At 36.5% G+C, this 15,423-nt stretch overlaps 1 protein-coding gene across 16 annotated transcripts in view; it reads right to left on the bottom strand.

The window, feature by feature from the left end:
• The window catches only part of FER (FER tyrosine kinase), a 433,137-nt gene that overhangs the window by 289,619 nt on the left and 128,095 nt on the right, over positions 1-15,423 (bottom strand). Inside the window, exon 11 of one of the 16 annotated variants that reach the window (XM_049107911.1) lies at positions 3,601-3,735. The exons of 14 other annotated variants lie outside the window; for them this stretch is intronic. In XM_049107911.1, the coding sequence (XP_048963868.1) occupies positions 3,652-3,735 (84 nt within the window). In that variant the 3' untranslated portion in view covers positions 3,601-3,651. Of the gene's footprint in view, positions 1-3,600; positions 3,736-14,185; positions 15,039-15,423 lie in introns of those variants that run through there. One more of the 16 variants, XM_049107914.1, reaches the window with a different exon arrangement.

A 15,423-nucleotide genomic window follows, 5' to 3' on the forward strand; every position in this document is an offset into this window, starting at 1 on the left:
TGGAAATCAATAATTTAGTGTTAAAATAACTAGACACAAACAAATTTTCTTGAAATATTAGAATTTGGAGGGTGCCTGGGTGGCTCAGTCAGCTAAGCATCTGCCTTGGGCTCAGGTCATGATCCCAAGGTCCTGGGATCGAGCCCCAGGTTGGGCTCCTTGCTCAGCAGAGTCTGCTTCTCCTTCTCCTTCTGTCCCTTCCCTCTACTCGTGCTCTTTCCTTCTCTCTCTCAAATAAATAAAATCTTAAAAAAAAAAAAAAATTGGCTCTTGACCTAAAACTTGCAAATAGGAGAACGAATCTTACCAAGTATCTGAACCACAAATCGTATTCCTTGATAGATTTTACTGAACACTTTAAAGCAAAAATTTTGACACCTTAAAATTAGCTTGGTTCAATAATATTTTTAAGATTTTTATTTATTTATTTATTCATGATAGACATAGAGAGAGAGAGAGGCAGAGACACAGGCAGAGGGAGAAGCAGGCTCCATGCAGGGAGCCCGACTCGGGACTCGATCCCAAGACTTCAAGATCATGCCATGGGCCAAAGGCAGGCGCTAAACCGCTGAGCCACCCAGGAATCCTCTTAATTTATTTTAAATTCATGTGCTCTCCTGTGCCATCTCCTTTTTCCTAGTCCCCTTTCTCTTCAATTTTGACCTACCTCTTATTTCTGCATGTTCTTTACCTTCCATCCTCTTTACCCCTATTTATCTTCTTCCTCCCTTCACCTGTTACTCTCGTTCCTGTCCTCTCCTCTTCAGATCTCTTTTTTTCCCTTCGTGAGTCTTCCTTAACAGGCTTAGGAGACAAAGGATGACAAGAAAGAGGGATTCCCTCCCAAAGCAAATTTTTATTACAATAGCCTGATTTATCCCCTAGTCAAAACTACAAAACTATGTTGTGGGATAAGAAGGATGTTCTGGCTCCAGGAAGACTGTATCTAATTGGGAAAAAAAAGAAATGAAAAAAGGAACACAAACCATCTAAACTGCCAGGGTTTCAGTAGTTTCTGACTCCTTGGAATATCTAAGATTCTAGTGACTCTTGGATTAATTAAACATCTCAAAAGACAACTAAGCCTTTCTCTTGCCTGACCTTCTACCCCGACCAGTCCTGGTCTTGGTCCTTCGGCCCCTGAGGCCAGCCCCCTTCCTAATCTCCAGCCTCCTTTCTTTCCATTACTTCCCAGGGCCCTGACTCCGCCATATCCTCCTGGCGTTGGCCCCTGGGGCCTTCTCACGTCCCGGCTGCACCCAGAAGCCAGTGCTCCTTTCCAAAGTTTCAAGACCTTTTCCTTCGCCTTCTCCTCTATTCTTTTTGTCCACGTACTTCTCTCAAGCAAGATTACTTTTGCGAAGGGAAGGGCCAGGGTTGGGCAACACTGTGAGATGGACTAAATCCATCTTCAGCAATGTCCGACCTGCCTTCCGGCAGCACAGCCCGCCCGAGGCCGCCTCAGCGAGCGGCTGCCGCGCCCGCGCCACCCACCGCCGGGCCTCGCGCTTTCTCCTGCTCCTGAGCCCCGGGTCCGGGGTACCTGTTACCACCTCGTGAAGCTTAACACGCTGCAGAATTCAAAAGAGCAACATCCTTTGCCCAAGAGTCCTCAAACTTTTCAACCCAAGAGACCCGAAAGACACCATGCTTTCTCAGGGGACATCACAGTTAACTATGGCCTTTAAGAAAAGAGAAAGGAAGAGAGGAAGGTATGCAGGCCCCCACCCCCAAAGAAAAAAATATATATATATGAAGGGAATTGGAGATAAAAAGATAAAAGGGCAGCCTGTGCAATTTATTTTAAAGGATTTTTGTTTGTTCCTGAGAGACACAGAGAGGCAGAGACCCAGGCAGAGGGAGAAGCAGGCTCCATGCAGGGAGCCTGACGTGGGACTAGATCCCAGGATCCCGGGGTCACGCCCTGAGCCAAAGGCAGACGCTCAACCATTGAGCCACCCAGGTGTCTCACAGCCTGTGTAATTTTATTTTATCTTTTTTTTTTAAGATTTATTCTTTTATTTATTTATGATAGACACACAGAAAGAGAGAGAGAGAGGCAGAGACACAGGCAGAGGGAGAAGCAGGCTCCACGCTGGGAGCCTGACGCGGGACTCGATCCCAGGATTCCAGGATCGCACCCTGGGCCAAAGGCAGGCGCCAAACCACTGAGCCACCCAGGGATCCCACGGCCTGTGTAATTTTAAAAGCACCCCTCACACTCCTTCCAAGTAATCTGAAAAGACAGCCATAAACAACCTAACACAGAACAAAAACTAATACACACATCCGGAGTTGAGCGTGCTTTCATACCAGGCCCATGCTAAACTGGAACACATTTTTTTTTTCCCTGAAAATTTTAGGTGGAGTTCAAGATACATAGAGCAGGGAACAAATATCAAAAGGATAGTTTATGAACTTCTCACAGATTGACAAGATCCCTATACCCAGAAGACATATCCAAAAACAAGTCATTCTGGTTCTCCAGAACACTACTGTGTGTCTTTTAGTCACCCCCGCCCCCCAATTCCAAGGCATAACCACTGTCAAGGGTAAGTGGGTAACCAGAATCCTAACTTGTAGTATCATGAATTAGCTTGGCCTCGTTTTGAACTCCATATAAAGGGAATCCCAAAATATGTAATGTCTGGTATCTTTCACTAAACATTATGTAAGATTCATCGCTGCTGTATGTAGTTGCAATATGTTCATTCTCATTACTACCGAATATTCCACTGGGTAAATATCCTACAATTTATCTATTCTACTGCTGACATTTGGCAGTTTCCAGTTTGGGTCTAATATAAATAGGGTGCTCCTGTGAATATTCTTGTCCATGTCTTTTGAGGCGTATACGTACTGATGTCTATTGCACCTATGCCTGGGAGTGGACATACTGGGATAAGGGTACGCGTATGTCTATCTTTAGTAGGTACTGTCAACTAGTTTTTCCAAAATGGTTGTTATCACTACACTAAATATCTGAACCGCTAAGATATTTTCGAGAACAAAGTGCATCCTGGCCATGCTTAAATAACACAAAATACTGAATTTTTTTGTCCATATAGAAGTAATAAATATACTAGTTGAGTCTAATTTTCTGCATTTTTTTCTATCAGTGTTAAAAAAAAAACTTTATTACTTTTAAAACGTATTCTGGAATAGTTTGCCCTTCTACAATAACTGAGTAGGTGTTTGGTTTGGTGCTTATATACTGGAACATGTAGAGACAGAGCCTAGCTTTTTACTAAATACTGGAATCTAACCACTGATGGTTTGTTTCACTTTGCAACATCAGGCATATTGGAGAAAAGTTAATTGAGCATCTACTTTTCACAAGGTACTGCATTAAGCACCAGCATCCCTATATTATTATAAGAAAAAAATATTTGTAAGAGATGAGGTATTTTTAATAACAGCATAAATGAAGCCAAGGCATTTTCACTCTCAATGATAATCTACAGGCCTCTCAGATACTCGCCTTCATTTACTGAGGTGTTTGCAAGTGGCTTTGTTTAAAATAACTATAGCATAGGAGAAACAAAAAACTATATTCATTTATAAATAGAAATTTTTCATAACTTTTTAAGGTTTATTTATTTGAGAAAGAGAGAGCAAGTGTGTGGGGAGGAAGGACAGATGGAGAATCCTTCAAGTAGACTCCCTGCAGAGTGTGGAGCATGGAACCCAAGGGGGGACGTGCTCATCCCAGCATCCAGGAGACCATGACCTGAGCTGAAATCAAGAATCGGATGATTAACTGAGCCACCCAGGTGCCCCAGAAATTTTCAGCAATTTTATTACTCTCAGTTATTATGACGAATTAGCCGTGTAACTAAATATTTTTTCTTAGATAATTAAATTTTGTCTTCTCAATGTATCTGCATTAATCTGTAATAGTCCAAAATCTTTTTTTTAATTCTTTTTTTTTTTTAAGATTTTATTTATTCAGAGAGAGAGAGAGAGAGGCAGAGTCACAGGCAGAGGGAGAAGCAGGCTCCATGCAGGGAGCCCGACGTGGGACTCGATCCCGGGTCTCCAGGATCACACCCTGGGCCGCAGGTGGCGATAAACCTCTGAGCCACCGGGAGCTGCTCTTTTTCTTAATTCTTTTTTTTTTTTAATTCTTTTTTTTTTTTTTTAAGATTTTATTTATTCATGAGAATACACAGAGAGGAGAGAGAAAGAGGCAGAGACACAGGCAGAGGGAGAGGGAGAAGCAGGCTTCATGCAGGGAGCCAGACGTGGGACTCGATCCCGGGTCTCCAGGATCACACCCTGGGCTGAAGGCGGTACTAAACCACTGAGCCACCAGGGCTGCCCCCTTTTTTTTAATTCTTAACTAACATAGAATGAATGCCAGTTCATAGTGTGTCCATGAGTTAAGTAAACAGTTAATCTGGGAGGGGAAAAAATCAGAGGAAGAAAATCTAGTAATAATGAAATTGTTAATAAATTTAAATGCTTTATTACATTTAACCCTTTTTTGTGTGAACTGAATTTCTCTGCTTTCATTTTTTATCTTTATCTTGACTGATATTCCAATATTCCCAATTTTCTTGGAAATGTAGATTTAGGAGTAATCATTTGTTGTTTAAATAATGACAGAAAGGGGAGAAAAGGCCACAGATACAGGATTACAAAGAAAGGATTGAAAACCAAGGGCTGAGGGCTAAAGCCTCAGGAATGTTAATGGCTGATTTCATCACAGCACTTAACTGATGTTTTCCTGTTAATCAGTTGTTTATTGCCATTTTCTGCCTGCTAAATGTAGATCCATGAGTGCAGAGATTTTTGTCTATTAACCCCATTGTCTCCGGACATGACACAATATTCATAGAAATGGTTAATAGTGTTTAACAGGTACAGGAGGGAAGAGAAGAAATGGGGACAAAGGTGGAACAGACAGTAAAGAAAGAGAAATGGCGAAGACAGAGGAAAGAAAAGGAACAAAATCAAAATGTGTACTGAGCACCCTAACTATGTCTGGAGCTCTATATCAAGCCTCTGCCTTTGCATTTCTTTAGTCCCGATGATGCTATGAGGTGCCTATTACCAACTACATTTTACAGATGAAGAAACTGAGGTTGGGAGGGAGGTAAAAATTCACATAAAGGCAAATAAACTCAGAATGATTTCATTCAAATGCCCAGTTTCTGCACCCTGTCCTGCTGCTACAAAGAGAGCCTTTAAATAACACTGAGGGAAAAGGACAAACGGAGTACAAAGAAAATCAGAAAATTGATTTACTGATAGAGTGAATTAACAGTATCGCATAAGAGTTATTTTTTTTTTATTTTTTATTTTTTAAAGTCAATTTAAGTGCTCCATAATTGCAAACTTAAAAGAAAAATGTTAATTTCCAGAATGAATAAGTAATCATAAAATAGAATGGCATTTAGGGATTTCTTTTTCTTTCATTCACATTAAACTATAAAAGAAAACTAGTATTAAAATGCAATTCTGAGTGGTATTTTTATAAAAACTGCTTGGCACACAATTTTAAACACAAACTTCAATAGTGTAGGAGAAGAAAAAAGTGAGCTTCAAGTAGTTAAATGACACTAAAATTTTTCTTCAAAAAAATTACATGGTCAACCCTATTGATGTCAGTAATACATAAGTCACAAGCTAATAACATGATACTTCATTTAAAAAATATTTTGTAATCTCGTGTGGACAAAAGATAATATTTTAAGTACAGACCCAAACATGTTGATCTATCAATGCAAAAATTAATAGCATAGATTTTTAAAAGAAAAGATTTATGCCTAATGAAAAATAATATCAAGACTAAGGAATTAAAAAAAAAAAACGACTAAGGAATAATGACTAGCCGGGAAATAAGCACACACATTAAATCTTTTCTGTGATAATCAAATAATCAACTATTAAAAAAAGACAATAGCAGTTTGCTAAGTGGCAGAGACTATTCTAGGTGGTTTGAATGTGTAGACTTAACCAATTCTCACAGAGAACCCAAGAGTAGGTAAAACTGTAATTCCCATTTTAGACATTGGGAAATGAGGGTGAGAAAAGCCCCTGACTCGCCTAACATCACACAATTTAAGTGACGAGACAGAGATACAAACCCAAGAGACCTGGCTCTGCAGCTCCAGTGACCGCTCTCTCCAGTGATGATTCTACTGCAATCACACGTTAATCATTATCTCGGTGACCACTTGAGACTCTCTTAAAATGTCACTGCCATGATTATTTATAAAGTGAGAAATATTTGATAGAAACGAACTTTAACATTTAAGCCATTTTTTAAAACTGAGTGGCATCAATTACAACCTGCCAGAAGATATCCTGAAATTCCCTACCTATTCATTTACTCTACCTACAATCATTTGCTAGGTGTGCACCTAGGTACTGTAAGGCACCTGAATTTCTTGAGATGTTTTAATACACGGATACATCAAAGTAAAAATACAGTCAACTTTCAGTTATTAATTGATTTCTTCTGTTCCATCTCCCCCACCAAACCCTCTCACAAAGTCTAAATCTATTTTATCTTTGACCCACCCTTCAAAAAAAAAAAAAAAACCCATAGATAATATTCATGTACTAAGTAATCATAAAATACTTGAGGAATCCTAAATAACAATATGAATCTCAATGTTTAATCCTTTTTTCATTAATCATAGTAGATATTTAATTCTTGCCTTTCTTCTTTTATTATACCCTTTTAGGGCTAATTAATCCCTGGCCATTAGTTTGTGCTAAGATATTAGGAAATTCAGGGACGCCTGGGTGGCTCAGCGGTTGAGTGGCTGCCTTTGGTTCAGGGTGTGATCTCAGGATCCGGGATTGGGTCTCGCATCCGGCTCCCTGCATGAAGCCTGCTTCTCCCTCTGCCTGTGTCTCTGCCTCTCTCTCTTTCTGTGTCTCTCATGAATAAATAAAATCTTTAAAAAAAAGATATTAAGAAATTCATAATTTAAAGAGTAAGTTTGAAATATATATACACATAGGCCTATTTACCTATGAAGATACACATATAAATGAAAATGAAAAGTAGTTTTTATACACACACGTATACACACACATGTATACATATATAAATGAAAAAGCTACTTTTTTTTAACTATTTACTTGATTTGGCCTATATATATATACTGCATATGCATATGAGCCCAGGCAACAAAGGTATAAATTGAAAACATTTTGAAATTTTAAGGGCTTTTTCCTGGATAGAAGATCCAACTTAACCCAAAAGAACATCACCAACATCATCAATTGGCCCATATGAATAATTTCATTTGTATGAACCAAAGAAAAATGAATATTTAAAGGAATCCTTTTTTTAATTGAAATATAATTGAAAAAAGAAGAAATAATTAGTTTCGGGCATGATTCAATATTTGTATATACTATGAAAGAATCACAGTAAGTCTAGTTAATATCTATCACCAAACAGTGACAATTTTTTTTTTCTTATAGGGAGAACTTTTAAGAAGTACTCTCATCAAATTTCAAATACATAATAGAGTATTACTAACTATAATCACCATGCTGCATATTACATACCTTGTACTTATGTATTTTGTAACTGGAAGTTTGTACCTTTAGATGACCTTTACCTGTGCCCCCATTTCCCAACCCTGTCTTCGGCAACCACCAATCTGTTCTCTGTTAACTATGAGCTCATTTTTTTTTTTTAAGATTTTCTTTATTTCTTTATTTGAAAGCGAAAGAGAGAGATACAGAGCGCGCACACAAGCTGGGGGAGCAGCAAGCAGAAGAAGAAGAAGAAGCAGGCTGAGCAGGGAGCCCAATGTAGGGCTCAATTCCAGGACCCTGGGATCATGACCTGAGTTGAAGGCAGACACTTCACGAATTGAGCCACCCAGGTGTCCCGAGCTCATTTTTTTTGTTTTAAAAGATTCCACAGATATCATGTAGTATTCATCTTTCTCTGTCTTACTTATTTCATCTAGCATATAATTCCTCAAGGTCCACCCATATCATCACAAATGGAAAAGATTTCATTCTCTTTAATGATGAACAATATTCCATTGTGTAATATATACCACATCTTCATACTTAATCCACTGATACACACTTAGGTTGTTTCCATTTCTTGGCTGCTGTAAACAATGCTGGTATGAATATGGGCGTGTAGATATCTTTTCAGGTTAGTACTGCTTCTTTCAGATAAATAGCCAGAAATGAAACTGTTGGATCATAGGGTAGTTCTATTTTTAATCTTCTGAGGAACCTCCAATATTGTTTTCCACAGTGGCTGTATTAGTTTGAGCTTCCACCACAGTGTAAGCAGGTTTCCTTTTCTCCATATCCTCACCAACACTTATTCTTTCTCATCTTTTTAATAATAGACATTCTAACAGGCATGGAGTGATACCTCATTCTGGTTCTGATTGGCATTTCTCTGACAATTAGTAATGTTAAGGAATCTTGACTGGAGTCATTTGGAAAAGCCAACAAGGCTTTTGTAACCTAATCATAACCATCTCTTAACTTCATTGTTTTAAATATTAGAAATTTATATACTAAATAAACATCAAGCATAAGATATAGCTGTAAATATACTTCAGGTATCAGATCTTAGGATAATTCAATAATATTAATGGCCTACAAAGCCACTGAAGGTTCAACATGATAAAATTCCTGCCTTAGGAAAGCTAGAAGCAAAGTTTATTAATCTACAAAACTAATATATTAATTCAAGGTTAATATAATAATTAACATCTATAACTGACATTGTTATCAGGTTTAAACACTGATATTAAACACTTATTTTGAGAGTAAAATCTAAACCTATAAAGTTGCACAAAACCTTCTAAAAAGTGTCTCACACACAAACTCCATTTATATACATAATAGTATTATAAAGAATTTACCAAAGTTTTCTTTATAATAACATAAGGTTGAAAACCATGTAAATATGTCACTCCTTTGCTCAAAATCTTCAATGTTCTCTCATATATCTAACAGCATCAAAGTCTTTACAATAATTTTCCATGACTGTATGATCCAAATCCCTATTATTTCTCTGATCCCATCTTTGAGTTATTCTCTCTCACTCTGTTCTGAAATATTCTCATTTCAGGCAGTCTCAGCATTTGCGCCCTTAGTTCTTTCAGATCTCTGCATAAATGCCACTTTATCAGTGAAGACTTGATAACCCCCATATATAAAAATACATGCCATCACTCTTTTTCTTCCATCTTGCTTTATTTCTCTCCAAAGAACTAATCATTACTTGACATACATATATGTTTAAATGTTTAATATACTTACTATTTAATATATATACATTGAACTGTTTGTACCTAAAGAGTGAAAGGTCCAGGAGAACAGAAAAAATTATGTTTACTTTGTGCACTACTATTCCTCAAAACCTAAAATGATACCATTACCCCTGACAACAAAAATTCATTGATTGAACAAATGAAAAAAAAAAAAAAAGGAAGCAACTGTATATGCACTATTATGAAATGATACCTAAAATATATTACATTAAAAAGTAAGGTACAGAACAATATTGTTTTATGCACTACCATTTCTGTAAGAGCAGGAGGCATATAATGAACGTTTATGTTTTTATCTGTATACAATGCTTCTGGAATGTTACCTCTGAGGTAGGAAACGGAGAGACCAAGGAAGGACACTTAGATTCCTATATCTGTACATGTACTACCTATCCAGAGAAATTAAAGTTTTGCCTTTATGAATAAGATATACACAAGATAATCCTGCAGGAAAATCTACAATCTATACCTAACTCAATGAATACTAATTAATTTATACATGAACCAAAGTGTAATATTAGAATAAAACTGTAATAAAATCTTACGTGTTTCAATAATATATAACACACATTATTTCATTTCAGTGTCATAAAAATCCTGTCAGGCAAGGTGGATATATATTCATTCCTTCTTTCTATGGAAAAGAAAAGTCAGAAAGGTTAAGAAACCTGACTGTGGTTAGAAAGCAGAGGCAAAGCTCAATTCGGGTCTCTTAATTTTTTGTCTGGTACTTTTCTCAATATATTTGATGAAAAGAGGCTTCAAATTAATATTGATCTTATGTATTTCAAGAAAGAAAGTGTACCCGATGAGGAAAACAGATAAAGCTTCAATGATGTTGTCAATCTCAACTGTTATCAGTCCATTTTAGAGTTTAACTATAAAATTGAAAATATATCAGATACTACTATAAAATGGACTATTAATGAGTCATAATGACAGACAATATTTAGTAAACAAACCAGATATTTTGTTGGTTGCAAATATAACAAAACAGGATTTTACTGACAGTGCTGTTCAACTCAGCAGAACTTAAGAAGATTTGCAGAAGATAAATAGACATTGCATATTAGTCTAGCAAAAGAGCTTAAAAATGTGCAACTTCAGAAACATCAAAGTAAAGGCAATTATCTCTCAGAACAGCTAACCATATTTAAAAAGTAAGAACTCATTATGAAGTACCATCAATTCTAGATATATCTGACGTATAAGAAAGATTCTGTCAACAAAAATTATTATACGTTGTGCATAGCACATGCTATTATAAAGTAAAACAACTAGGTTGCTCTGGAATGAAAAGGAAGTCCAATTTCTCAACTCAACAGATACTGACTGAAAACTTATCTTCTTACAACTAAACAGATAAAAACAAACAAAGTAAAGTGATGCTTTTAAGTTAATTAATTTTAAAAATAGGAAAATCAATGTTACTCAGGGATTAGAAATTTCTGGTATTTCCATCATTATCCAAGGACAGCCAACAAAGAATTCACCTTCCTCATAAGCTCCAAAGGCAGATTCTTCTGCCCTGAAGAGCTAGAATTGAAGAATGAAATAAAATAATCCTTGGTTTTATAGAACATTTAAACAACTCAAGATTCCTACAGATTTCTCAGCACATTTAATCTGCCAACAACCCAATCAGCTATGAAAGATTTATCTTCTAATTCAGTATTTCCCAAAGTATGTTCCATTGCACTGTGGCCCCTTCAAGACACTCTTTGAAAAGGAATTGGGTCAATATTTTCAGAGACACTGCCTTCCACGCTACATTTCCCCTACCAGGCATTGGATATTAAAAGTTTAGAAAATTCCAGCAGTCAGTACAAAGGCTTCTTTTGTCTTAGCCCAGCATGTCCCAAATTCTGGAACTCCTTTCTCCTCGGAACACTTTGAGAACACCAAATTCTTTTGATTTTCTACTCACCGGTTACTCCCTTAGTTTCCTATTGGGTCCTCCTCTCCTAGACCACTTAACTTGAAGTGCCCCAAAGTTCGATCCTTCTTTCTCTTTTCTTCTCTATTCTCTCTTACTTGGTGACTGCATACAGTCACATGATTTTAACTTACAACCCTCAAATTTATATCTCCAGTCCAAATCATACTCCTGAACTTGTGGCCCAAATACCAAATTTTGACAATGACTTGTTTTTCTTAAAAAGGCAAACTAAAATCTTGCTCTTCCTCTTCAAAGCTGCTCGAGGTATAATCCTTCCATGCACTCAAAACAAATTTTAGTCTTCTAGTCTGCCTGCTAAAAACATTTAAATCATCCTTGCCTATTCTTGCCCATATCCCATATTTAATCCATAGGAAATTTCCTGGGGTCAACCTTCAAAATACATCTGGAAGCGAAACACTTCTTTCAACTTCCCATGCTCCTCCCATCCTTGCTCAAACTGTAAACTATAACGTGGGCCACTGCAATAATCTTCTTCCATCTTGTTCCCCTTAAGTAGTTTAACATTTCTGCCATAGTAATCCATTTAAATAAAAAGTCAAAGCACGTCATCCCTCTGTTACTGCTCTCCAACCCAATGGGGCTCCCCACTTCACTCAGAGAAAAGCTATAATCCTTAGTTAATGGTCCACAAAGCCCCAAGAACTGTTCTCCAATGCTTCTCTAAACTCGTTCCCTATACTCTCACCTTCTCCTCTACTCAGACTTCCTTAACCACCCCTTGAATAGTCCAACATCCTCCTGCATAATAGCCTCTGCAACAGGTGTACCCTCTGAAATGTTCTTTCCCGAAGTTAAGGGATTTAATAGCTCCATTACCAGTCTTTGTTCAAATGTCAACTTCCCAATGATGCTTATCCTGACTTGAATTTAAAATTCTGTCCCAACCTCTAGACACTCAACCCTCTACTCTACTGTTTCTATTTCTTGTCATTTATCATTTTCTAGTAATAATATATAATTTACCACTTATTTATTAACTGCCACTCACTAAAGATTGTGATCTCTAAGAGAGGGCTTTTTTTTCTATTAATTTTATTCACGGAGGTATCTCAATCACTTAGAAATGTACTTGACACATTGTAGGTGCTCAGTAAATATTTTTTGAATCAATAAATGAAATATACTTATGCCCAGACAATAGAGAAGTACTGTGCAATACTTACTATTCATTAATATTATTTTCTCCTTGGTATTTTGACCAAAATAAGGCCAAGGTTTAAAAAAAAAAAAAAAGAAGGATGACTTCTCCTGGGACCCTTGGGGAGGGGAGGGGCTCAGTGGTTGGGCCAGGGCAAGATTCTGGAGTCTCAGGGTGGAGTCACACATCAGGCTCCCTGCAGGGAGCCTGTTTCTCTCCGCCTGTGTCTCTGCTGCCTCTCTTTCTGTGTGTCTCTCATAAATAAATAAAATCTTTAAAAAAAAAGGATGACCTCCTGACAGAGATATATTATATTATCTGTCTCCACAATTTTTTTAGATTTCTTTAAATAAACAGCCTGTCATACTTACTGTATAATACAGCCAAAATAAACATTAATACATCTAAGAACCTGACGATACAACCTTAACTCTGATTACACATTGAATCACCTTAAAAATTGTATAATATTTTATAAGATCACTAAGATGGGCTGTAGCACCATACGGCACTCCTTCCACAAAAGCATTCACCACTGAAGAGTAAGAGTAAGTGTCCTGGTTAACACTGCCGATAATTAGGATCCTGTAAAAGGGTTAATTAATGGACTCTCTTACTCTTAAATAATATTTAGGCCAAATTTTCAAGATTTTCCATTATACCATAGTTTTATTTTTAGTTCTTCCAATTCTTCGATATTCAACTAGATTTTTTAATGACCCATTGATTCTTAAAATGTTATTTTATTATTTTAAACTCCATATATTATGGCATTCCACTGTAAATTCCTTAAAGAATTACTGGAGGCACTGCCTCAAGGAAGAGATATGTTCATGATTAACATTTCAATTATTTAAAATAAATTGGATAAAATGAAATGAGTCGCATCACTCTGTAAAAACTTCCAGGGTGTTATTCACCATCACTTAATAATGGGTACAAGAGAAAGTTTAAAAGTGCTAGAAAGCAGTTTGTTCTCATAAACGGCTATATGTTCTCTATGAAACATTATTTATTCATTTGTTAAAAATTTTGTCTTCAATGATTATGAAAGATAAAATTGCAAATGATTGCAAGTTCCTAAAGAAGTAAGAATTGATTGTTATATTTTAAGTTTCAAGGTCTGGTTTATAGTCATAGTTACCAAATGAGGATATGCTATCATCCAGTGAGTTGAGTATCTTGTTTTGTCATAATAATGCCAATATGGGTCATGTGACAGAGAATTAATTAAAATAAATTAGGGGACAGCCCCGGTGTTTCAGCAGTTCAGCACCGCCTTCAGCCCAGGGCCTAACCCTGGAGACCCGGGATCAAGTCCCACATGAGGCTCCCTACACTCTCCCTCTGCTGTGTCTCTGCCTCTTTCTCTCTCTGTGTCTCTCATGAATAAATAAATAAAATATTTAAAATAAATAAATTAAATTAAATTAGATTAAATAAAAAATAAAATAAAATAAAATAAAAAATAAAATAAAATATAAAATAAAATAAAATAAAATAAAATAAAATAAAATAAAATAAAATAAAATAAAATAAAATAAATTAGGTAGTCAGTTCTAAAACTATCCGCCACTGAATCAAGCTTTGAAGTATCCAATTCCACACCCACATGGAGACAAGGAAGTATTATAAACTACACTCAGGGAACAAAGATTTACTAGCCAAGGTTTTTAAAACCCAAGTAAAAGAAAAAGCTTCAGAAGTTCCTCTGAAAGAATGCATATAACAGATAATTATCAAGAATCAGAAAGGGCCCTTAGTACAGAGAGGAAAATCTTTATTATCTGATAGGACAGTAAAAGAGAGAAGGGAAATATAATTCACAACAATGTAATATACAGATTAGTATGGCTCAATTAATAACAAATATGGGAATAATCACAATAATTTAAATATTTCATATTTTCACATTTATCACATTTTTAAGTCCTTTAATTTATCGAGATCCTTATCTGGCCCCTTCCCCAAGAAATCAGTGTCTGTTTTTTAGAAGCCCCATTTGCACAGTTTTTCAGTGACTCAGAATGCTCTACTGCCTTTTCTTTAAGAAAGGAGTGAAATACACTCCCACTGTGCCCTCTACCTCCCTTACAACTCCTGCCTGTGTTTGTGTGGACCTCCAATCCCCAGAACCACGCTGGGATGGACACCTTGTCTGTAAAACCCTGGGTAACTATCAAATCATGATCCAGACTTCAGATTGTTCTGTATAAAATGCAAAACAAATGTTTTTATTAGCAACAACAAAAAGTGTCTCCTTTCTTACAGAGACACTGGAATATGTTTAACAATCAAATTTTACTATTTAGAACCACATAAACTAAAAATGACGATAATACCAGCTATAGTATCATTAACTATGATAGTTCTATCTATGGACTACATTCAGCTACTCACAGAAAAAGCCAAGGACATAGCTAAGGCTTTTTCAACCTTGGCACTACTGATATTTTGGGCTGGATCCTTTTGTGTTGAGGGTGTGAGGCAGAGGCTGTCCTGTGCATCATAGGATGCTTAGAAGCATCAGTAGCCTCTACCCATCAGATACCGCTATAGCACCTACTAACTGTAACAACCAAAAATATGTGGAGACATTGCCAGATGTCCTCTGGGGGGCAAAACTACTGCCTTGGTGAGAACCACCAACCTAAAATGGCTAGAAAGAAGGAAAAGAGGAAAGAAGGGAGGAAGAGAGGGAGGAAAGTATTTATAACTAGGCATTCTAAACAGTTAATGAAACTACATAAAATGAAGCTGAATTTCTAGATGGTGCAATTGAATGTGTTTATTGTAGTTTAAGAATATTTATATGAAAAACCTACTTTTAAACAAAATCAAATGTATTGTCAAATAGTAAACACATCATCAATCTCAGGTAAATAAGATTGTATTGTACTTAAGAAGGAAAAATAAATAGCTTTCTCCTTATTTCTTACTTCTATCTTAAGAACAACACTCTATCTTCCTGCTGTCTCCCAGGATGAAAAATACTACGGTCTTTGCACTCAGTTCTGAAGGCAAGAGAAGAGCTTTTTCCTCTG

Source organism: Canis lupus, chromosome 3, assembly GCF_003254725.2.
Source record: "Canis lupus dingo isolate Sandy chromosome 3, ASM325472v2, whole genome shotgun sequence".
Taxonomy (NCBI): Eukaryota; Metazoa; Chordata; class Mammalia; order Carnivora; family Canidae; genus Canis; species Canis lupus.